The 25,930-nt window shown below is 52.4% G+C and overlaps 1 protein-coding gene across 1 annotated transcript in view; it reads right to left on the bottom strand.

Annotated features, from left to right (window-relative positions):
* LOC119929537 (COMM domain-containing protein 5-like) overlaps positions 1-15,208 on the bottom strand; it is a 43,125-nt gene extending 27,917 nt beyond the window's left edge. Inside the window, exon 1 of the mRNA XM_038747710.1 lies at positions 15,031-15,208. Coding sequence (XP_038603638.1) covers positions 15,031-15,208 — 178 coding nt within the window. The remainder of the gene's footprint in view (positions 1-15,030) is intronic.
* Positions 15,209-25,930: the final 10,722 nt, after the last annotated feature.

The raw sequence follows: 25,930 nt of genomic DNA, 5'->3' as shown, positions 1-25,930 counted from the left end.
TTGCGGAGGCCAAGGACCAGTAAGTGTTTCCGTATTATACCATTAAAGGAACTGGTGCTCATTTGCAACAAGGCCCTTCTTTTGCCCCGTCAGACGCTGTGACTGGAAGCCTGGATTAGGCCACCACTAACTGGGGCCTTGGCTGTCTAACTGAGAATCCAGCAATGAAAGTCTGTTTCCTTTTAGCGGCTGTGACTCAGAAAGCCTTTCATTAAAGTGGCCCACATGCTGTGTGATGTAACACACAAAATAAATAATCTACCATGCAAGTCACAGCAGTCAAAGCTCGCACAAATAATAGTCCTTTTACATGTGGCTGCTTATCACCTGCCAAGATCATGGCCTGAGTATTGGTACGCCAAATGTATATTCCCCATTAACTTAATAGGGACCTTTCCACATATATGATAAAATTCCAACTGCCTTGCTGAGCCATCAGAAACTAAACCTTTCATCTGCCCACACCTCTCCCTTAGGTTTCAGTGGCATACAATGGATTCCAAATCTATCTTTAATCCCACCATTTCTGAGACACCTTTCCAAGTTGAGTAGGCAACTAAAAATCCTACACTGATCCCCTCAGAGCAAGTACCCCTTCCTCCACACCTTCCACCTCCTTCGCTTGCTTGCTGCTTGCCCCTGGCTTTAGATTGGTGGAGGAAAAGCCCAATGTGAAGTTCCTCCTTTTTAGTAGTCAATCATAGTCAATCACATTTACTGAGCACTTACTGTACTGCACTGTACTAAGCACTTGGGGGAGTACAATATAATAATAAACAGACAGATTCCCTGCCCACAATGAGCTTACAGTCTAGCTCACAGTACAGTAAGGCACCTGAGAGTGGAACTGTGTACAGCCAGTTTAATCCTCTGGCAGACCTTAGGAAGGGAAAATGGGAGGAAAGTGATGGGGAGGAGGGGGAGGGAGGAGGAGAGAGAGGAGGAGATAGATTCTTTCATTCATTCATTGGATCATATTTATTGAGTGCTTACTGTGTGCAGAACACTGTACTAAGCGCTTGGGAAGTACAAGTCAGCAACAGATAGAGACGGTCCCTACCCAACAACGGGCTCACAGTCTAGAAGGGGATAGATGAGGCATTCCAGGTCAAAGTTCACCCCAGAGCCACCCCACATACACATACATAGACAGGTGCATGGCAGAGGGAAGACTGGGGGAGGTGGCATGTGGCCTGGGCAGCTGCAGACTTTCCCAGTGGAAAAAGAAGCCCTGAGACTGGATCTTCTAGTTTAATTATGTGCTCACTGCTCTGGTTACTGAGGATCAAGACCCACCAAACATGGGCAGATGGGAAGAAAATTTGAAATGTGGTATCTTTCCTGGGAGGGAATCTCAGAAGGCTCCAGTAGTAAATACATGAGCTTTGCCAAGGAGAACTCTGTTCCAGGCCGGGCTTAATGTATTTGGGTACGACTGAGACATACTAGCGATCTGTCCTGCTACCCTGGCTTAATCCAGGAACGAACTTCGGGTCTTCTTCACCAAGAATACTGTCCATTCTGACACCTTTGGTGTGTGGGAGGGAACAGATGGGAGTCCTCTTAAGGAAATTCAATGGCCAAGGAATCAGCAGAGAAACTAAATTCTGAATCACCAGTAATGGGAAGCTGGCATGTGATAACCCATTTTATATAACAGGGCCAGTTTTCCACAGGAGCCACAGCAGCCTTGATGTGAATGGCTGACAAGAGGCTGACTGCATACTCAACTCTAACTTGAAATTTAATTTCAGGAGAAGGAAGAGGTGCAAATTTGGGCCAGAAAGATTTTCCTTAGCATTAGATGCTATCTCCATCAAGTGAGACCCCTTAGCATCCTCTGCTGAGAAGGATCCCTGCCAATCAGATTCTAATAGGTCCTCCAATTTTTCTAGGTAATTTTGATGATTTCCTTCTTCCAAATCTCAATTAAGCTTCCCTTACTCTCAAAGTATTCCCAAAGCCCCTACTCTTTTCCCCCTTCCAACACAAATAACCCAGCAGGCCCTTTTCTCAACACATCACAACACTTGAGGGTTCCAAGCAGATGAGGAAGCAGCATGGCCCAGTAGAAAAGGGCACAGGCTTGGAAGTCAGAGGACCCAGTTTCTAATCTTGCCTCCACCACTTGCCTGCTGACAAGTCATTTAACTTTTCTGGGCCTCAGTTTCCCATCTGCAAAGTGAGGATTCCATACCTGTTCTCCCACCTAGTTAGCCCTTGAGCCCCATGTGGGACCATGTGTGACCTGATTATCTCAAAACTACCCCAGTCCATAGAACAGTGCTTGTCACATTGTAAGCACTTAGAATAATAACGATAATAATAAACACCTTAACCCACCCTTTCTAGAAATATCTTCTTTCCCTGAAAAACCACAAACCTAATTTCAAGACTTACAATTAAAGGTTGTTTACCTATATCATCATCAGCAGCTGTAATAAGACTTGCTTCTAAGGTACGAGAGCTGGAGGGGAAACAATAATACATGGAGATGGGCGGGGGGGGGTAAGGGCAGGACTATCAGGGGAAGGAAAAGGCGAGGATGATTAAACTTTGGAAAAAGTCTAGTAGACGGTTTTTAGATGCCAAAATAGGATCTCAATTCACACCAACAGAGATACAGACGGCAACTACAACAGTCAGACGGTACTAAAAACATATCAGAGGCCACATTTTTTTTTTTTCGGCCAGGTGGTGGAGGGGATGACAAATTGGAAAAGGGAATCAGGAGCAGAGTCCTTTGCAATAACTTGTTAGTGCTGGAAATATGCCAGCTTTGGGGGAGAGGAGAAGGGAAAAGAAATGAAAAGAAACTTTTAGAACTACAGAATACTTTAATCTTGAAATTTGACAGATGGGGACGTGCTCCCTCTAGTGGAAAGAAATAAGCAGAGCGCCGGAAGCACACACTGCCTTTGTTTAGCAAATAGTGTAAAACGAAATCATTTGGGACAAAGGAACTGAATTCAGTCATTCAATTGTATTTATTGCGCACTTACTGTTTGCAAAGCACTGTACTAAGCGTTGGGATAAATACGAGATAATCAGGTTGGACACAGTCCTGTTCACATGAGGCTCACAGTTTAAGTAGGAGGAAGTAGGCCTTAATTCCCATTTTACAGATGAGGAAACTGAGGCACAGAGAATCAATCAATTGTACTTACCCCAATCAATCAGGTTAAGGGACATGCCCAGGGGCAGTGTTTATCAATGTTTGGGATGTTAAGGGAGCAAGAAGGCTCATGCTCTGAGAAGATAGCATTCTCCAAGACTGACATCACTATTTCCCCAGGAGCTGAGGCCAAGCTCTCAGCCAAGGTTTGAATTTAGTCCTTTTTTCCCTTTGAAATTCCCGACAACATGAGAACATCAGGGTCTTCTTCTAGACACAAAGGGCTAGCTTTAAAAATAGGTGATGTTAGGAGAGGATGGCAAGGTCTGAGGTGACTGCAGTATTCAGGGACCTTCTGTGGGAGGAGGCATTGGTATTAACTGCACAGCGTTTCCTACTGACCCAATTCTCCCGTGGTGCTCTGGGAACGTCTGGGCAGCTTGAACTCAGCCTCTGAACAGTTTCAATTGAATGCACTATTACAATTTACATCCAGCATGGAGGCTATTTTACATCCCCATCACAACCCACTCCCCCTGAGAGGCTGTTTTTCAGTGATGCTTGATCTGATCTCTGACTAGGAACTCGCCTTTGAGAATCCAGGGTATTCAATGAGGTCACACTGATGAAGTAGTGAATGGCTTGGATAAAATATCAAAAGAATGCCAGGCAGTAGGGCCCAGGGCTGAACCTGTCATGGCAGGCCTGCCCTACACTTAAGCAAGAGATTACAAAGGAGAGAGGAGTATGTTATCTTTGATGGGCATGCTAAGTGCTGGGAGGGCAAGTAAAGGTTTTGGGAAAATAAAGTAAGGAGCACAGCAGTGATTTAACCACTAGCCTCCTCCCTTGTCTGGAATATTCAATTAACCTACTTGTTGTCTCAGCATCAATATAATGGTAACCAACAGTTAAATTCGTATTTCACTTTCTATGTGTGAAGCATCTTCAAACCCTTGGAAATGAATAAGGTTGTATAAAAAGGAAAGATGGCTTCAGCATTCTGCTTTCTCCTCACAGTCTCCTGCATTCCCAGTGTTGCTATGGGCCAGATAAACAGAGATTTATTTACATCCCTCTAGACTGTAAGCTCGTTGTGGGCAGGGAAGGTGTCTGTTCACTGTTATATTGTAGTAATAATAATAATGGTATTTCTTAAGCACTTACTAGGTGCCAGGTACTGTTCTGATTGACTGAATAAATTGTCACACCTTAATTACTGGTGTTTTTGAGTGCTTATACTGTGTGTAGAACACTGCACTAAGCTCTTGGGTGAACACAGTTGGAAGAAACTTTCCCTGCCCATGAGGGCCTTACAGTCTAGAGGGAGGAGACAGACATTAAAATAAATAAATTACAGATATGTACATAAGTGCTATGGGGCTGAGGGTGGAGTGAACATTAAGTGCTGTAAGGATACAGAACTGATACAATGCTTAACATTATTTTCTTCTGTAATTCTGACATCTGCAAGCTTTCCTGAGGTCAGCTGACATCTCTGTTCTCTTTATTCTGTAAAGTCTGATAGTCACAATTGCCCTTTTAATCTTCAGGTGGGTATAGTGTTTGGATAATTTTAGCCAACTCCTAGAATGTAAGCTGTCAGAGGAGCAAATTTTATTGCTCTAGTACACCCTGAAGTCACATATTAGACTGGGAACTAGGGACCATGGCTAATTCTCACCAGTGCATTTTTTTCCCCAATGCTCAATACAGAGCTTTGTGCATCGTAAGCACTTACAAAATACACTCACTACTATGCATTCAACCTCTTTCCCGCTGAACTTTGTAAAGCTAGGCTCACCCCTTCCAAAGAATGTAACCCCAGCAATGCCCGTTTGGTCCCCACGCCTCTAACCCATCCCTCTCTCCCCCGTCCCGCTCTATTCTAAATCTATTCTTGCCACCTTTTATTTTCCACAGCTCCACACTGACCAACCTTGTTGCTGAGGCCATTTTCCAGTTCCTTCCTCTCCTAGCACTGCCCCTCTTCCAGGGCCACCAGACCAGGACGGGGTGGGGGGAGTATGAGCAATGACACCAGAGGAGAAGTGGGGTGGGGAGGAGCTTTGGACCTTCTCCTCAACACTCTCCCTCTGGACTGTAAACTCGTTATGGGCGAGGAACGTTTCTGCTAATTCTGTTGTACGCTCCCAAATGCTTAGCATAGAGCTCTGCACATAGTAAGCGCTCAATACATGTTTCACTGATTCCCCCTTGAGTTTTTCTGTTCAAGAAGGCTGTGTTGGCTGGGGACAGGATGGCAGCAGCAAGGTTCCAGCATGGTGCAGCAAAGAGAGACGGCCTGGGGGAGACCGGGGAGGGAAGAGGCACATTCACGGTTGGTGAAAAGGGTCCAGAAAAGCTGTGGGAAAGGAATAGAGGGAGTTGGCCTAGAAAGTTGGGGGTGGACACCACGTTCGAAAATTTGCAAGGGCTGCTCCTTAATCAGTATTCTCTTCGGGAGGAAGTGATCACCACTGGCCTGACACGGAACCTCATCAAGCTGGTCAGGACAAATGGGGAGAACCGGCCCAAGACCATCTGGACTGTAAAGGTTACAAATAAAAGCTATACTTTTGAGAAATGCAAGCGGTCAACGAAGGTAGGCAGCTGGTCCTGCCGCAACCACTATTCACCTGTTTCCTTTGGGGGCTGGAGATGCTTATGTAAACCAACATGGGTATTTGTACCTTCTGTGCTGGGCTGGATAAGCCACAAGCTGTCAAAAGACAGAGGCCGGGTCAGTTGAAATTTGGTTGAAAAAGGAATGTGGACAGGCGTGTAGTTAATAGGTGCACTTTAATTTTTTTAATGGTATTTGTTCAGCGCTTAGTACCTGTCAAGCACTGTTCTAAGTGCTGGGGTAGATACAGGGTAATTGGGTCAGACGTGCTCCATCCCACATGGGGTTTACAGTCTAAGAACAGTTACCTCGTTCTCGCCTGTCCCGCCATCGACCCCTGGCCCACGTCATCCCCCGGGCCTGGAATGCCCTCCCTCTGCCCATCCGCCAAGCTAGCTCTCTTCCTCCCTTCAAGGCCCTACTGAGAGCTCACCTCCTCCAGGAGGCCTTCCCAGACTGAGCCCATTCCTTCCTCTCCCCCTCGTCCCCCTCTCCATTCCCCCCATCTTACCTCCCTCCCCTCCCCACAGCACCTGTATATATGTATATATGCTTGTACATATTTATTACTCTATTTACTTATTTATTTTACTTGTACATATCTATTCTATTTATTTTATTTTCTTAGTATGTTTGGTTTTGTTCTCTGTCTCCCCCTTTTAGACTGTGAGCCCACTGTTGGGTAGGGACTGTCTCTATATGTTGCCAATTTGTACTTCCCAAGCGCTTAGTACAGTGCTCTGCACATAGTAAGCGCTCAATAAATACGATTGATGATGATGATAAGAGAGAGGAAGATCGAGTGCTGAATCCACATTTTTACAATTAATTCAACTGAATCCCATCATATTTATTAAGCATTTACTGTACTAAGTGCTTGGGAGAGTACATTACAACAATTAAGAAAACTAACACCCAAAGAAGTTAAGTGACTTGCCCAAGATCACACAACAGGCAAGTGATGGAGCTTGTAGTCAGGGCCTCTGACTTCCACGCCCACGCTTTTTCCATTAGCCACACTACTTTCTAATGTCAGGGAAAGATGGCAGATAAGACTTGAAAACCCATGATAAGGACTGAAAGGAAACTGCACACCGATGCAACAAAAATCTGAATGGTAGACTCTCACCATAAAACCCAGGAATGAGACTGTGAAGGAATTCTCAAAACCACATATTTTCTAAGATTTAGACATATTTTCAGCCCATTAGGGGAAACCAATTTCACAGGCTCTGTATTCAATGTGCTTTAAGAGTACTTATGCATTTGGTGTACTAAAATGGTATCGGTGATTTGCTCTGGACATTTACACTACTATACTTCTAACTGGAGAACGCCGGAGTGCTCTACTATTGCATTTTTAGGCAATCACAATATCCCCATTTTACAGCTGTAGAGGTGAACCTGATTCAATTATTTTACAAGAGGGATTTACATTAGGATCAGTTAGGGATGCCTACAACTAGCTTAGGGGCAGGTAAATTGACTAGCTGATGGGGACCCAAATTTTGTTTTTCTACATGTCTTCCTTGTGTAAGAACTGCACTTGTTTAAACAAGTCCAGTATAGGCTGGAGGTTATAGTTTGATCAATCATGTCAAGATTCAGAAGTGCTGGTACAAAAACAAGGTAAAAAAAAAAAGTTTATAACGCTACAGAAAATTCCCGGACCCTAACATGCCCTCTGAACTGCCAAACAACTTTCCCATCAGCCCCCAGCCAATTTGATTATGATTTCATCACTTTCCATAAGAAGTCAAGTGCTCAAGTACCAAGGATAGGACTCATACCCTAAAACTCTCACCATGATAATAATAATAATAATTATTATTATTATTATGGTATTTGTTAAGTGCTTACTATGTGCCAGACACTAAGCGCTGGGATGGATATAGGCAAATCAGGTTGGACACAGTCCCTGCCCCAATAGAGAGCTCACAGACTCAATTTCCATTTTACAGATGAGGTAACTGAGGCCCAGAGAAGTGAAGTGACTTGTTCAAGGTCACCCAGCAGAAAAGTGGAGGAGGCGGGATTAGAACCCATGATCTTCCGATTCCCAGGCCCACTCTCCTGCCTGATCAGGTTATTCATATCAAAACACCTCGATGCCAATGCCAACTGTCGCAGCAGAGGCTGCAGACGTACTGTACTCTCTTCAAGTGCTCAGCACACAGTAAGCACTCAATAAACACCACTGATTGCTGGACTGCTCAGCGTGGTAGCCAGTTTCTCCACTCTTTCCAGGAGGGTGAACACAGCCAAGCCCAGCAGAGAAAAGTAGAGGGGCAGGGAATGTGGCCTACAGAAGAGAGCACCGGCCTGGGAGTCAGAGGACCTGGGTTCTAATCCCGGGCTCCGCCGCTTGTCCGCTGTGTGACTTGGACAAGTCCCCTAACTTCTCAGTGCCTCCTCTGTAATGGGGAGTAAGACTGTGAGCCCCATGTGCGGCAGGGACTGTGTCCAACTGATGAGCTTGGATATACCCCAGTGCTTAGTACAGTGCTTGGCACAACGTAAGTACTTCATGAAGACCCCAAATATTATTAATGATAATGATAATTAATGGATTATACAGAGAATCCAGAGAGGCGGCGGAAGGGAGGCCTTGGGTGGTGGCAGAGGAGATCAGGGCGAAAGCTCTCCTCCTCCAAGAGGCCTTCCCAGACCGAGCCCCCCTCTTCCTCTGCCCCTCCTCCCCTCCCCATCGCCCCGAATCCCTCCCTCTGCTCTCCCCTCCTCTGCCCCACAGCACTTGTGTATATATGTTCCTATTTAGTAGTCTATTTTATTAATGATGTGGATACATTAGACAAGCAGCATGGCTCAGTGGAAAGAGCACAGGCTTGGGAGTCAGAGGTCACGGGTTTCAATCCCGGCTCTGCGACTTGTCTGCTGTGTGACCTCGGGCAAGTCACTTAACTTCTCGGGGCCTCAGTTACCTCATCTGTAAAACGGGGATTAAGGCTGTGAGCCCCATGTGGGACAACCAGATGACCTTGTATCTTCCCCCAGCGCTTAGAACGGTGCTTGGCATATAGTAAGTGCTTAACAAATGACATTAATTATTATCTATTTTGATGCTATTGATGCCTGTCTTCTTGTACCTGCTTTGTTTTGTTGTCTGTCTCCCCGCCCTTCTAGACCGTGAGCCTGTTACGGGTAGGGATGGTCTCTCTTTGTTGCTGAATTGTACTTCCCAAGCACTTAGTCCGGTGCTCTGCCCACGGGGAGCGCTCAATTCATTCATTCAATCGTATTTACTGAGCGCTCCCTGTGTGCAGAACACCGGGCTAAGCGCTTGGGAAGTACAAGTCAGGAACAGATAGAGACAAATAGGATTGAATGAATGAATGGAAAGGGCAGGGCCAAGCTCGGCTTCCTCGCTGAGCGTCCCGCTGCAGGATTCTCGCTCTGCCACTCTGGGCTACAAGGCTCTCCATCCATCACCTCGCCCCCTCCTACCTCACCTCCCTTCTCTCCTACGGCCCAGCCCGCACCCTCCGCTTCTCTCCTGCCACTAACCTCCTCACTGTGCCTCCTTCTCGCCTGTCCCGCCGTCGACCCCCGGCCCAAATCCTTCCCCTGGCCTGGAATAACCCTCCCTCCACACATCAGCCAAGCTAGCTCTCTTTCTCCCTTCAAAGCCCTACTGAGAACTCACCTCCTCCGGGAGGCCTTCCAGCCTGAGCCCCCTTTTCCCTCTCCTCCTCCCCATCGCCCCCCCCCACAGAACTCGTATATATATTTGTACAGATTTAGTCCTCTATTTATTTTACTTGTCCATATTTACTCCTCTACTTATTTTATTAATAATAATAATAATTAATTTTGGTATTTGTTAAGCGCTTACTATGTGCCAAGCACTGTTCAAAGCACTGGGGGAGATACAAGGTCATCAGGTTGTCCCACACGGGGCTCACAGTCTTAATCCCCATTTTCCAGATGAGGTAACTGAGGCACAGAGAAATGAAGTGACTTGCCCAAAGTCACACAGTGGACAGGTGGCGGAGCCAGGATTAGAACCCATGACCTCTGAGTCCCAAGCCCGGGCTCTTTCCACTGAGCCACGCTGCTTCTCTGTGATGTGAGCCCATTGCTGGGTAGGGACCATCTCTAGATGTTGCCGACTTGTACTTCCCAAGCGCTTAGTACAGTGCTCTGCACACAGTAAGTGCTCAATAAATACGCTTGAATGAATGAATGACCGTGGCTCAGTAGAAAGAGCCCGGGCTTGGGAGTCAGAGATCGTGGGTTCTAATCCCAACTCCACCATTTATCAGCTGTGTGACATTGGGTATTAACAATAATGATGGCATTTTTAAAGTGCTTACTATGTGCAAAGCACTGTTCTAAGTGCTGGGAGGATGCAAGGTGATTAGGTTGTCCCACGGGGGGCTTACTGACTCAATCCCCATTTTACAGATGAGGGAACTGAGGCCCAGAAAAGTGAAGTGACTTGCCAAAGGTCACAGAGCTGACAACTGGAGGAGTCTGGATTTGAACCCATGACCTCCGACTCCAAAGCCCGGGCTCTTTCCGCTCTGTGCCTCAGTTACCTCATTGAGAAGCAGCGTGGCTCAGTGGAAAGAGCCCGGGCTTGGGAGTCGGAGGTTATGGGTTCAAATCTCACTATGCCACCTGTCAGCTGTGTGACTTTGGGCAAGTCACTTCATTTCTCTGTGCCTCAGTGACCTCATCTGTAAAATGGGGATAAAGAGTGTGAGCCCCCAGTGGGACAACCTGATCACCTTCTACCCTCCCCAGCGCTTAGAACAGTGCTTTGCACATAGTAAGAGCTTAATAAATGCCATCATTATTGTATCCCCTCCAGAGTTTGGAATAGTGCTTTGCACATAGTAAGCGCTTAATAATTGTCACCATTATTATTGTATCCCCCAGCGCTCAGAACAGTGCTTTGCATATAGTAGGCGCTTAATAAATGCCATCATTATTACTGTATCCCCCCAATGCTTAGAACAGTGCTTTGCACATAGTAGGCCCTTAAAAAATGCCATCATTGTTATTGTATCCCCACAGCACTGAGAACGGCACACTGCACACAGTAAGCGCTTAATAAATGCCATCATTATTACTGTATCCCCCCAGCGCTTAGAACAGTGCTTTGCACATAGTAGGTGCTTAATAAATGCCACCATTATTATTGCATCCCCCCAGCGCTTAGAGCAGTGCTTTGCGTAGTAAGCGCTTAATAAATACCATCATTATTCTCGTATCTCCCCGGAGCTGAGAATGGTGCACTGCACATAGCAAGCGCTTAATAAGTGCCATCATTATTACTGTATCCCCCCAGTGCTTAGAACAGTGCTTTGCACATAGTAGGTGCTTAATAAATGCCATCATTATTATTGCATCCCCCAGCGCTTAGAGCAGTGCTTTTCATAGTACGCGCTTAATAAATACCATCATTATTCTTGTATCCCCCGGCGCTGAGAACGGTGCACTGCACATAGTAAGCGCTTGATAATTGCATCATTATTATCATCATCATCATCAATCGTATTTATTGAGCGCTTACTGTGTGCAGAGCACTGCACTAAGCGCTTGGGAAGTACAACTTGGCAACATATAGAGACAGTCCCTACCCAATAGTGGGCTCACAGTCTAAAAGGGGGAGACAGAGAACAAAACCAAACATACTAACAAAATAAAATGAATAGAATAGATATGTACAAGTAAAATAGATAGAGTAATAAATACGTACAAACATATATACATGTGCTGTGGGGAAGGGAAGGAGGTAAGATGGGGGGATGGAGAGGGGGAGAGGAAGGAATAAATGCCATCATTATTATTGTATCTCCCAGTGCTTAGAACAGTGCTTTGCACATAGTAGGCGCTTAATAAATGCCGTCATTATTATTGCATCCCCCAGCGCTTAGAGCAGTGCTTTGCATAGTAAGCGCTTAATTAATACCATCATTATTATTGTATCCCCCGGCGCTGAGAACGGTGCACTGCCCACAGTAAGCGCTTAATAAATGCCACCATTATTATTGTACCCCCCCAGCGCTTGGAACAGTGCTTTGCACATAGTAGGAGCTTAATAAATGCCATCATTATTATTGCATCCCCCAGCGCTTAGAGCAGTGGTTTGCAAAGTAAGCGCTTAATAAATACCATCATTATTATTGTATCCCTCCGGCGCTGAGAATGGTGCACTGCACATAGTAAGCGCTTAATAAGGGCCATCATTATTACTGTATCCCCCCAGCGCTTAGAACAGTGCTTTGCACATAGTAAGCGCTTAATAATTGCATCATTATTGTGTCTCCCCCCCCCGCGCTGAGAACGGTGCACTGCACATAATAAGCGCTTAATAAGGGCCATCATTATTACTGTATCCCCCCAGCGCTTAGAACAGTGCTTTGCACATAGTAGGCGCTTAATAAATGCCATCATTATTACTGCATCCCCCCAGCGCTTAGAACAGTGCTTTGCACATAGTAGGCGCTTAATAAATGCCATCATTATTACTGCATCCCCCCCAGCGCTTAGAACAGTGCTTTGCACATAGTAGGCGCTTAATAAATGCCATCATTATTATTGCATCCCCCCAGCGCTTAGAGCAGTGCTTTGCATAGTAAGTGCTTAATAAATACCATCATTATTATTGTATCCCCCTGGCGCTGAGAACGGTGCACTGCACACAGTAAGCGCTTAATAAATGCCACCATTATTATTGTATCCCCCCAGCGCTTAGAATAGTGCTTTGTACATAGTAGGCGCTTAATAAATGCCACCATTATTATTGCATCCCCCCAGCGCTTAGAGCAGTGCTTTTCATAGTACGCGCTTAATAAATACCATCATTATTCTTGTATCCCCCGGCGCTGAGAACGGTGCACTGCACATAGTAAGCACTTAATAATTGCATCATTATTATCATCATCATCATCATCAATCGTATTTATTGAGCGCTTACTGTGTGTAGAGCACTGCACTGAGCGCTTGGGAAGTACAACTTGGCAACATATAGAGACAGTCCCTACCCAATAGTGGGCTCACAGTCTAAAAGGAGGAGACAGAGAACAAAACCAAACATACTAACAAAATAAAATGAATAGAATAGATAGGTACAAGTAAAATGGATAGAGTAATAAATACGTACAAACATATATACATGTGCTGTGGGGAAGGGAAGGAGGTAAGATGGGGGGATGGAGAGGGGGAGAGGAAGGAATAAATGCCATCATTATTATTGTATCCCCCAGTGCTTAGAACAGTGCTTTGCACATAGTAGGCGCTTAATAAATGCCATCATTATTATTGCATCCCCCAGCGCTTAGAGCAGTGCTTTGCATAGTAAGCGCTTAATTAATACCATCATTATTATTGTATCCCCCGGCGCTGAGAACGGTGCACTGCCCACAGTAAGCGCTTAATAAATGCCACCATTATTATTGTACCCCCCCAGCGCTTGGAACAGTGCTTTGCACATAGTAGGAGCTTAATAAATGCCATCATTATTATTGCATCCCCCAGCGCTTAGAGCAGTGGTTTGCAAAGTAAGCGCTTAATAAATACCATCATTATTATTGTATCCCTCCGGCGCTGAGAACGGTGCACTGCACATAGTAAGCGCTTAATAAGGGCCATCATTATTACTGTATCCCCCCAGCGCTTAGAACAGTGCTTTGCACATAGTAGGCGCTTAATAAATGCCATCATTATTATTGCATCCCCGCAGCGCTTAGAGCAGTGCTTTGCAGAGTAAGCGCTTAATAAATACCATCATTATTATTGTATCCCCCCGGCGCTGAGAACGGTGCACCGCACATAGTAAGCGCTTAATAACTGCATCATTATCATCATCAATCGTATTTATTGAGCGCTTACTGTGTGCAGAGCACTGTACTAAGCGCTTAGGAAGTACAAGTTGGCAACATATAGCGCTTAGAACAGTGCTTTGCACACAGTAAGCGCTTAATAAATGCCATCATTATTATTGCATCCCCCCAGCGCTTAGAGCAGTGCTTTGCGTAGTAAACGCTTAATGAATACCATTATTATTGTATCCCCCCGCGCTGAGAACGGTGCACTGCACATAGTAAGCGCTTAATAATTACATCATTATTACTGCATCCCCCCAGCTCTTAAAACAGTGCTTTGCACATAGTAAGCGCTTAATAATTGCATCATTATTGTATCTCCCCCCCCGCGCTGAGAACGGTGCACTGCACATAGTAAGCGCTTAATAAGGGCCATCATTATTACTGTATCCCCCCAGCGCTTAGAACAGTGCTTTGCACATAGTAGGCGCTTAATAAATGCCATCATTATTATTGTAACCCCCCAGCGCTTAGAACAGTGCTTTGTACATAGTAAGCGAGTAATAAATGCCATCATTACTATTGCATCCCCCAGCGCTTAGAGCAGGGCTTTGCATAGTAAGCGCTTAATAAATACCATCATTATTATTGTATCCCCCAGCTCTTAAAGCAGTGCTTTGCATAGTAAGCATTTAATAAATACCATCGTTATTATTGTATTCCCCAGCGCTGAGAACGGTGCACTGCACACAGTAAGCGCTTAATAAATGCCATCATTATTATTGTATCCCCGCAGCGCTTAGAACAGTGCTTTGCACATAGAAGGCGCTTAATAAATGCCATCATTATTATTGCACCCCCCCAGCGCTTAGAGCAGTGCTTTGCATAGTAAGCGCTTAATAAATACCACCATTATTACTGTATCCCCCCCCAGCGCTGAGAACGGTGCTTTGCACATAGTAGGCGCTTAATAATTGCATCATTATTGTATTCCCCTCCCCGCGCTGAGAACGGTGCACTGCACACAGTAAGCGCTTAATAAGGGCCATCATTATTACTGTATCCCCCCAGCGCTTAGAACAGTGCTTTGCACATAGTAGGCGCTTAATAAATGCCATCATTATTATTGTATCCCCCCAGCGCTTAGAATAGTGCTTTGCACATAGTAGGCGCTTAATAAATGCCATCATTGCTATTGTATCCCCCAGCGCTTAGACCAGGGCTTTGCATAGTAAGCGCTTAATAAATACCATCATTATTATTGCACCCTCCCCAGCGCTTAGAGCGGTGTTTTGCATAGTAAGCGCTTAATAAATACCATCGTTATTATTGTATCCCCCCGACGCTGAGAACGGTACACTGCACACAGTAAGCGCTTAATAAATGCCACCATTATTATTGTATCCCCCCAGCGCTTAGGACAGTGCTGTGCACATAGTAAGCGCTTAGCAAATACCGTTATGACGATGATGATGAGGGTGATTCCCGTCCCGCACCTTTGAGGAGTTTCCTGAAGGTGTCCTTCTGCAGGGCCTGGAGGTGCCGGGCCAGGGCTTCCACCTCCGGGGGCGGGCGGGGCCCCAGGAAGCTCCCTTGGCCGCTCGGACCGTCCCCGTGCGGGGCCGGGTGCGGGGCAACGGCCGAAACCGCCGACCCCGCCGCCGCCGCCGCCATCGCTCCCTCCCGCACCTCGGCCGGACGTGGCGGGGCGCGCGCACGCACGCGCGCGACCCAGGTGCGGCCGCGCGCCCCCGCCCCCTCCGCGTGACCGGCTCACACGTGACGCCCCCCGCCCCGCTAGCTCGCCCCACAGCGCCCCCTGCCGTCCCCGACGGAGAAACGCAGGCGCCCCGCCGCCCCGGACTGGAAGGACGCGCTCGGCCAACAGGCCGTCGAGGGCAGTGCGCGCGCACGCGCGCGACCGAGGGGCGGCCGCGCGCCCCCGCCGCGTGACCGGCTCACACGTGACGCCGCTCGCTCGTCCCACAGAGCCCCCTGCCGTCTCCAACGGAGAAACGCAGGCGCCCCCCCCCCCCCCCCCAACACGCCGTCGAGGACTGTGAGCCCACTATTGGGTGGGGACTGTCTCTATATGTCGCCAAATTGTACTTCCCAAGCGCTTAATACAGTGCTCTGCACACAGTAAGCGCTCAATAAATACGATTGGTGACGATGACAGTGCACGCGCGCGACCCAGGGGCGGCCGCGCGCCCCCGCCCCCGCCCCCGCGGCTCACACGTGACGCCCCCCGCCCCGCTCGCTCGTCCCACAGCGCCCCCTGCCGTCCCCGACGGAGAAACGCAGGCGCCCCGCCGCCCCGGACTGGAAGGGACGCGCTCGGCCAACAGGCCTTCGAGGGCAGTGCGCGCGCACGCGCGCGACCGAGGGGCGGCCGCGCGCCCCCGCCGCGTGACCGAGGGCTCACACGTGACCCCGCTCGCTCGTCCCACAGCGCCCCCTGCCGTCCCCAATGGAGAAACGCAGCCCCCCCCCCCCCAACACGCCGTCGAGGACTGTGAGCCCACTGTTGGGTAGGGACTGTCTCTATATGTCGCCAAATTGTACTTCCCAAGCGCTTAATACAGTGCTCTGCACACAGTAAGCGCTCAATAAATACGATTGATGATGATGACAGTGCGCGCGCGCGCGACCCAGGGGCGGCCGCGCGCCCCCGCCCCGCTCGTCCCACAGCGCCCCCTGCCGTCCCCAACGGAGAAACGCAGGCGCCCTGCCGCCCCGGACTGGAAGGACGCGCTCGGCCAACACGCCGTCGAGGGCAGTGCGCGCACTAATGGGTACTTCCCAAGCTTTTAATACAGTGCTCTGCACACAGTAAGTGCTCAATAAATACAATTGATGACGATGACTGCACGCGCGCAACCCAGGGGCGGCCGCGCGACCCCGCCCCCGCCGCGTGACCGGCCCACACGTGACGCCCCCCGCCCCGCTCGCTCGTCCCACAGCGCCCCCTGCCGTCCCCGACGGAAAAACGCAGGCGCCCCACCGCCCCGGACTGGAAAGACGCGCTCGGCCAACAGGCTGTCGAGGGCAGTGTGCGCGCGCACGCGCGCGACCCAGATGCGGCCGCGCGCGCCCCCGCCGCATGACCGAGGGCTCACACGTGACCCCGCTCGCTCGTCCCACAGCGCCCCCTGCCGTCCCCAACGGAGAAACGCAGGCGCCCCCCCCCAACACGCCGTCGAGGACTGTGAGCCCACGATTGGGTAGGGACTGTCTCTATATGTTGCCAAATTGTACTTCCCAAGCGCTTAACACAGTGCTCTGCACATAGTAAGCGCTCAATAAATACGATTGATGATGATGACAGTGCGCGCGCGCCCCCGCGGCTCACACGTGACGCCCCCGCCCCGCTCGCTCGTCCCGCAGCGCCCCCTGCCGTCCCCGACGGAGAAACGCAGGCGCCCCGCCGCCCCGGACTGGAAGGACGCGCTCGGCCAACAGGCCCTCGAGGGCAGTGTGCACGCGCGCGCGCGCGACCCAGGTGCGGCCGCGCGCCCCCGCCCCCTCCGCATGACCGGCTCACACGTGACGCCCCCCGCCCCGCTCGCTCGTCCCGCAGCGCCCCCTGCCGTCACCGACGGAGAAACGCAGGCGCCCCGCCGCCCCGGACTGGAAGGACGCGCTCGGCCAACAGGCCGTCGAGGGCAGTGCGCGCGCACGCGCGCGACTGAGGGGCGGCCGCGCGCCCCCGCCCCCGCCCCCCGCCGCGTGACCGAGGGCTCACACGTGACCCCGCTCGCTCGTCCCACAGCGCCCCCTGCCGTCCCCAATGGAGAAACGCAGGCGCCCCCCCCCCCCCCCCCCCCCCGCCACAACACGCCGTCGAGGACTGTGAGCCCACTATTGGGTAGGGACTGTCTCTATATGTCGCCAAATTGTACTTCCCAAGCGCTTAATACAGTGCTCTGCACACAGTAAGCGCTCAATAAATACGATTGATGATGATGACAGTGCGCGCGCGCGACCCAGGGGCGGCCGCGCGCCCCCGCCCCGCTCGTCCCACAGCGCCCCCTGCCGTCCCCAACGGAGAAACGCAGGCGCCCTGCCGCCCCGGACTGGAAGGACGCGCTCAGCCAACACGCCGTCGAGGGCAGTGCGCGCACTAATGGGTAGGGACTGTCTCTATATGTTGCCAAATTGTACTTCCCAAGCGCTTAATACAGTGCTCTGCACACAGTAAGCGCTCAATAAATACGATTGACGAAGATGACAGTGCACGCGCGCGACCCAGGGGCGGCCGCGCGCCCGCGCCCCCTCCGCGTGACCGGCTCACACGTGACGCCCCCCGCCCCGCTAGCTCGTCCCACAGCGGCCCCTGCCGGCCCCGACGGAGAAACGCAGGCGCCCCGCCGCCCCGGACTGGAAGGACGCGCTCGGCCAACAGGCCGTCGAGGGCAGTGCGCGCGCACGCGCGCGACCGAGGGGCGGCCGCGCGCGCCCCCGCCGCGTAACCGGCTCACACGTGACGTCGCTCGCTCGTCCCACAGCGCCCCCTGCCGTCTCCAACGGAGAAACGCAGGCGCCCCCCCCCAACACGCCGTCGAGGACTGTGAGCCCACGATTGGGTAGGGACTGTCTCTATATGTCGCCAAATTGTACTTCCCAAGCGCTTAATACAGTGCTCTGCACACAGTAAGCACTCAATAAATACGATTGATGATGATGACAGTGCGCGCGCGCCCCCGCGGCTCACACGTGACGCCCCCCGCCCCGCTCGCTCGTCCCGCAGCGCCCCCTGCCGTCCCGGACGGAGAAACGCAGGCGCCCCGCCGCCCCGGACTGGAAGGACGCGCTCGGCCAACAGGCCGTCGAGGGCAGTGCGCGCGCACGCGCGCGACCGAGGGGCGGCCGCGCGCCCCCGCCCCCGCCGCATGACCGAGGGCTCACACGTGACCCCGCTCGCTCGTCCCAGAGCGCCCCCTGCCGTCCCCAATGGAGAAACGCAGGCGCCCCCCCCCCAACACGCCGTCGAGGACTGTGAGCCCACTATTGGGTGGGGACTGTCTCTATATGTCGCCAAATTGTACTTCCCAAGCGCTTAATACAGTGCTCTGCACACAGTAAGCGCTCAATAAATACGATTGATGATGATGACAGTGCGCGCGCGCCCCCGCGGCTCACACGTGACTCACGGGGCCCCGCTCGCTCGTCCCGCAGCGCCCCCTGCCGTCCCGGACGGAGAAACGCAGGCGCCCCGCCGCCCCGGACTGGAAGGACGCGCTCGGCCAACAGGCCCTCGAGGGCAGTGTGCACGCGCGCGCGCGCGACCCAGGTGCGGCCGCGCGCCCCCGCCCCCTCCGCATGACCGGCTCACACGTGACGCCCCCCGCCCCCGCTCGCTCGTCCCGCAGCGCCCCCTGCCGTCACCGACGGAGAAACGCAGGCGCCCCGCCGCCCCGGACTGGAAGGACGCGCTCGGCCAACAGGCCGTCGAGGGCAGTGCGCGCGCACGCGCGCGACTGAGGGGCGGCCGCGCGCCCCCGCCCCCGCCCCCGCCGCGTGACCGAGGGCTCACACGTGACCCCGCTCGCTCGTCCCACAGCGCCCCCTGCCGTCCCCAATGGAGAAACGCAGGCGCCCCCCACCCCCCCCCCCGCCACAACACGCCGTCGAGGACTGTGAGCCCACTATTGGGTAGGGACTGTCTCTATATGTCGCCAAATTGTACTTCCCAAGCGCTTAATACAGTGCTCTGCACACAGTAAGCGCTCAATAAATACGATTGATGATGATGACAGTGCGCGCGCGCGACCCAGGGGCGGCCGCGCGCCCCCGCCCCGCTCGTCCCACAGCGCCCCCTGCCGTCCCCAACGGAGAAACGCAGGCGCCCTGCCGCCCCGGACTGGAAGGACGCGCTCAGCCAACACGCCGTCGAGGGCAGTGCGCGCACTAATGGGTAGGGACTGTCTCTATATGTTGCCAAATTGTACTTCCCAAGCGCTTAATACAGTGCTCTGCACACAGTAAGCGCTCAATAAATACGATTGACGAAGATGACAGTGCACGCGCGCGACCCAGGGGCGGCCGCGCGCCCGCGCCCCCTCCGCGTGACCGGCTCACACGTGACGCCCCCCGCCCCGCTAGCTCGTCCCACAGCGGCCCCTGCCGGCCCCGACGGAGAAACGCAGGCGCCCCGCCGCCCCGGACTGGAAGGACGCGCTCGGCCAACAGGCCGTCGAGGGCAGTGCGCGCGCACGCGCGCGACCGAGGGGCGGCCGCGCGCGCCCCCGCCGCGTAACCGGCTCACACGTGACGTCGCTCGCTCGTCCCACAGCGCCCCCTGCCGTCTCCAATGGAGAAACGCAGGCGCCCCCCCCCCAACACGCCGTCGAGGACTGTGAGCCCACTATTGGGTGGGGACTGTCTCTATATGTCGCCAAATTGTACTTCCCAAGCGCTTAATACAGTGCTCTGCACACAGTAAGCGCTCAATAAATACGATTGATGATGATGACAGTGCGCGCGCGCCCCCGCGGCTCACACGTGACGCCCCCCGCCCCGCTCGCTCGTCCCGCAGCGCCCCCTGCCGTCCCGGACGGAGAAACGCAGGCGCCCCGCCGCCCCGGACTGGAAGGACGCGCTCGGCCAACAGGCCCTCGAGGGCAGGGTGCACGCGCACGCGCGCGACCCAGATGCGGCCGCGCGCCCCCGCCCCCGCCGCGTGACCGAGGGCTCACACGTGACGCCGCTCGCTCGTCCCACAGCGCCCCCTGCCGTCCCCAACGGAGAAACGCAGGCGCCCCCCCCAACACGCCGTCGAGGACTGTGAGCCCACGATTGGGTAGGGACTGTCTCTATATGTTGCCAAATTGTACTTCCCAAGCGCTTAACACAGTGCTCTGCACATAGTAAGCGCTCAATAAATACGATTGATGATGATGACAGTGCGCGCCCCCGCCCCCAACGCGTGACCGGCTCACACGTGACGCCCCCCGCCCCGCTCGCTCGTCCCGCAGCGCCCCCTGCCGTCCCCGACGGAGAAACGCAGGCGCCCCGCCGCCCCGGACTGGAAGGACGCGCTCGGCCAACAGGCCGTCGAGGGCAGTGTGCACGCGCACGCGCGCGACCCAGGTGCGGCCGCGCGCGCCCCCGCCCCCGCCGCGTGACCGGCCCACACGTGACGCCCCCCCGCCCCGCTCGCTCGTCCCGCAGCGCCCCCTGCCGGCCCCGACGGAGAAACGCAGGCGCCCCGCCGCCCCGGACTGGAAGGACGCGCTCGGCCAACAGGCCGTCGAGGGCAGTGCGCGCGCACGCGCGCGACCGAGGGGCGGCCGCGCGCGCCCCCGCCGCGTAACCGGCTCACACGTGACGCCGCTCGCTCGTCCCACAGCGCCCCCTGCCGTCTCCAACGGAGAAACGCAGGCGCCCCCCCCCCAACACGCCGTCGAGGACTGTGAGCCCACGATTGGGTAGGGACTGTCTCTATATGTCGCCAAATTGTACTTCCCAAGCGCTTAATACAGTGCTCTGCACACAGTAAGCACTCAATAAATACGATTGATGATGATGACAGTGCGCGCGCGCCCCCGCGGCTCACACGTGACGCCCCCCCCCCCGCTCGCTCGTCCCGCAGCGCCCCCTGCCGTCCCGGACGGAGAAACGCAGGCGCCCCGCCGCCCCGGACTGGAAGGACGCGCTCGGCCAACAGGCCCTCGAGGGCAGGGTGCACGCGCACGCGCGCGACCCAGGTGCGGCCGCGCGCCCCCGCCCCCTCCGCGTGACCGGCTCACACGTGACGCCCCCCGCCCCGCTAGCTCGTCCCACAGCGCCCCCTGCCGTCCCCGAAAACACGCCGTCGAGGACAGTGCACACGCGCGACCCAGGGGCGGCCGCGCGCCCCCGCCCCCGCGGCTCACACATGACGCCCCCCGCCCCGCTCGCTCGTCCCACAGCGCCCCCTGCCGTCCCCAACGGAAAAACGCAGGTGCCCCACTGCCCCGGACTGGAAGGACGCGCTCGGCCAACAGGCCGTCGAGGGCAGTGCGCGCGCACGCGCGCGACCGAGGGGCGGCCGCGCGCCCCCCGCCCCCGCCGCATGACCGAGGGCTCACACGTGACCCCGCTCGCTCGTCCCAGAGCGCCCCCTGCCGTCCCCAATGGAGAAACGCAGGCGCCCCCCCCCAACACGCCGTCGAGGACTGTGAGCCCACTATTGGGTGGGGACTGTCTCTATATGTCGCCAAATTGTACTTCCCAAGCGCTTAATACAGTGCTCTGCACACAGTAAGCGCTCAATAAATACGATTGATGATGATGACAGTGCGCGCGCGCGACCCAGGGGCGGCCGCGCGCCCCCGCCCCGCTCGTCCCACAGCGCCCCCTGCCGTCCCCAACGGAGAAACGCAGGCGCCCCGCCGCCTCGGACTGGAAGGACACGCTCGGCCAACACGCCGTCGAGGACTGTGAGCCCACTATTGGGCAGGGACTGTCTCTATATGTTGCCAACTTGTACTTCCCAAGCGCATAATACAGTGCTCTGCACACAGTAAGCGCTCAATAAATACGATTGATGATGATGACAGTGCGCGCCCCCGCCAAGTGACCGGCCCACACGTGACGCCCCCTGCCGTCTCCAACGGAAAAGCGCAGGCGCCCCGCCGCCCCGGACTGGAAGGACGCGCTCGGCCAACGCGATATTTATTACTCTATTTATTTATTTATTTTACTTGTACATATCTATCCTATTTATTTTACTTTGTTGGTATGTTTGATTTTGTTCTCTGTCTCCCCCTTTTAGACTGTGAGCCCACTGTTGGGTAGGGACTGTCTCTATGTGTTGCCAATTTGTACTTCCCAAACGCTTAGTACAGTGCTCTGCACATAGTAAGCGCTCAATAAATACGATTGATGATGATGAGGAGGACAGTGCGCGCGCGCACGCGCGCGACCCAGGGGCGGCCGCGCGCCCCCGCGGCTCACACGTGACGCCCCCAGCCCCGCTCGCTCGTCCCACAGCGCCCCCTGCCGTCCCCAACGGAGAAACGCAGGCGCCCCCACGCTCCGGACTGGAAGGGACGCGCTCGGCCAAGAGGCCGTCGAGGGCAGTGCGCGCGCATTTTATTTTTTATTTATCTATCTATCTGTCTATTTATTTATTTTACTTGTACATATCTATTCTATTGATTTTATTAGTATGTTTGGTTTTGTTCTCTGTCTCCCCCTTTTAGACTGTGAGCCCACTGTTGGGTAGGGACTGTCTCTATATGTTGCCAACTTGTACTTCCCAAGTGCTTAGTGCAGTGCTCTGCACACAGTAAGCGCTCAGTAAATACGATTGATTGATTGACAAGTCGGCAACATCTAGAGATGGTCTCTACCCAACAATGGGCTCAGTGGAAAGAGCCCGGGCTTTGGAGTCAGAAGTCATGGGTTCAAATTCTGACTCCACCACTTGTCAGCTGTGTGACTTTGGGCAAGTCTCTTCACTTCTCTGGACCTCAGTTACCTTATCTGTAAAATGGGGGTGAAGACTGTGAGCCCCCGTGGGACATCCTGATCACCTTGTATCCTCTCCAGCGCTTAGAACAGTGCTTTGCACATAGTAAGTGCTTAATAAATGCCAGTATTATTATTATTATAATGGGCTCACAGTCTAGAAGGGGGGAGACAGACAAAAAAAGTAGGTGTTAATAATAATAGCATTTATTAAGCGCTTACTATGTGTAAAGCACTGTTCTAAGCGCTGAGGAGGTTACAAGGTGATCAGGTTGTCCCACGGGAGGCTCAGAGTCTTAATCCCCATTTTACGGATGAGGGAACTGAGGCCCAGAGAAGTTCAGGAGCTTGCCCGAGGTCACACAGCAGAGAAGTGGCGGAGTCAGGATTAGAAGCCCCGTCCGTCCTCTGACTCCCAAGCCCGTGCACTTTCCACTAAGCCACAATGCATCTCAATCCCCGCCCATCATGAGCTGACAGTCTAGAGCTCTCTCCGAAACGCTTAGCATAGTACTCTGCACACGATAAGCGCTCAGTCAGTAGGAGAAGCAGCGTGGCTTAGTGGAAAGAGCACAGCCTTGGGAGTTAGAGGACGTCGGTTCTAATTCCGCCTCTGCCAATTGTCAGTTTTGTGAACTTGGGCAAATCACTTAGCTTCTCTGTGTCTCAGTTACCTCGACTGTAAAATCGTCATCATCATCATCAATCGTATTTATGGAGCGCTTACTGTGTGCAGAGCACTGTACTAAGCGCTTGGGAAGTACAAATTGGCGACAGTCCCTACCCAACAGTGGGCTCACAGTCTAAAAGGGGGAGACAAAACCAAACATACTAACAAAATAAAATAAATAGAATAGATAGAATAGATAGAATAGAATAGATATGTACAAATAAAATAAATAGAATAGATATGTACAAAATACAAAATATGTACAAAATGGGGATTAAGAACTGTGAGCCCCACGTGGGACAACCTGATCACCTTGTATCCTCCCCAGCGCTTAACAAATACCATTATTATTATTATTCTTGGAGAAGCAGTGTGGCTCAGAGTAAAGAGCCCGTATTTGGGAGTCAGAGGTCATGGGTTCTAATCCTGCCCTGCCACTTGTCAGCTGTTGGGCTTCGGGCAAGTCACTTCATTCATCCAATCGTATTTATTGAGCGCTTACTGCGTGCAGAGCACTGTACTAAGCGCTTGGGAAGTCCAAGTTAGCAACATCTAGAGACGGTCCCTACCCAACAGTGGGCTCACAGTCTAGAAGGGGGAGACAGAAAACAAAACAAAACATATTAACAAAAGAAAACAAATAGGATAAATATGTACGAGTAAAATAAATATTCATTCATTCATTCAATCATATTTATTGAGCGCTTACTGTGTGCAGAGCACTGGACTAAGCGCTTGGGAAGTCCAAACTGGAAACATCTAGAGACGGTCCCTACACAACAGTGGGCTCACAGTCTACAAGGGGGAGACAGACAACAAAACAAAACATATTAACAAAAGAAAACAAATAGGATAAATATGTACAAGTAAAATAAATATTCATTCATTCATTCAATCATATTTATTGAGCGCTTACTGTGTGCAGAGCACTGGACTAAGCGCTTGGGAAGTTCAAATTGGCAACATCTAGAGACGGTCCCTACCCAACAGCGGGCTCACAGCCTAGAAGGAGGAGGCAGAGAACAAAACATATTAACAAAAGAAAATAAATAGGATAAATATGTACAAGTAAAATAAATATTAATTCATTCAATCGTATTTATTGAGCGCTTACTGTGTGCAGAGCACTGGACCAAGCGCTTGGGAAGTCCAAATTGGCAACATCTAGAGACGGTCCCTACCCAACAGCGGGCTCACAGCCTAGAAGGGGGAGGCAGAGAACAAAACAGAACATATTAACAAAAGAAAACAAATAGGATAAATATGTACAAGTAAAATAAATATTAATTCATTCAATCATATTTATTGAGCGCTTACTGTGTGCAGAGCACTGGACCAAGCGCTTGGGAAGTCCAAATTGGCAACATCTAGACACGGTCCCTACCCAACAGCGGGCTCACAGTCTAGAAGGGGGAGACAGACAACAAAACAGAACATATTAACAAAAGAAAAAACAAATAGGATAAATATGTACAAGTAAAATATTCACTCATTCAATCAATCATATTTATTGAGCACTTACTGTGTGCAGAGCAGTGGACTAAGCGCTTGGGAAGTCCAAATTGGCAACATCTAGAGACGGTCCCTACCCAACAGCGGGCTCACAGTCTGGAAGGGGGAGGCAGAGAACAAAATAAAACATATTCACTTCTCTGGGCCTCAGTTATCTCATCTGTAAAATGGGGATTAATACCGGGAGCCCCACGTGGGGCAACCTGATCACCTCGCATCCTCCCAGGCGCTTAGAACAGTGCTCTGCAGCGGGCTCACAGTCTAGAAGGGGGAGGCAGAGAACAAAACAGATTAACGTCACTTCTCTGCGCCTCAGTTATCTCATCTGTAAAATGGGGATTAATACCGTGAGCCCCACGTGGGGCAACCTGATCACCTCGCATCCTCCCGGGCGCTTAGAACAGTGCTCTGCAGCGGGCTCACAGTCTAGAAGGGGGAGGCAGAGAACAAAACAGATTAACGTCACTTCTCTGGGCCTCAGTTATCTCATCTGTAAAATGGGGATTAATACCGTGAGCCCCACGTGGGGCAACCTGATCCCCTTGCATCCTCCCAGGCGCTTAGAACAGTGCTCTGCAGCGGGCTCACAGTCTAGAAGGGGGAGGCAGAGAACAAAACAGATTAACGTCACTTCTCTGGGCCTCAGTTATCTCATCTGTAAAATGGGGATTAATACCGTGAGCCCCACGTGGGGCAACCTGATCACCTCGCATCCTCCCAGGCGCTTAGAACAGTGCTCTGCACGGACCCGCTGTTGG

Source organism: Tachyglossus aculeatus, chromosome 6 (genome assembly GCF_015852505.1).
Source record: "Tachyglossus aculeatus isolate mTacAcu1 chromosome 6, mTacAcu1.pri, whole genome shotgun sequence".
In the NCBI taxonomy this organism is placed as follows: Eukaryota; Metazoa; Chordata; class Mammalia; order Monotremata; family Tachyglossidae; genus Tachyglossus; species Tachyglossus aculeatus.
The sequence above is the reverse complement of the archived record's forward strand: the minus strand, read 5'-3'. Positions and strand labels throughout refer to the sequence as shown.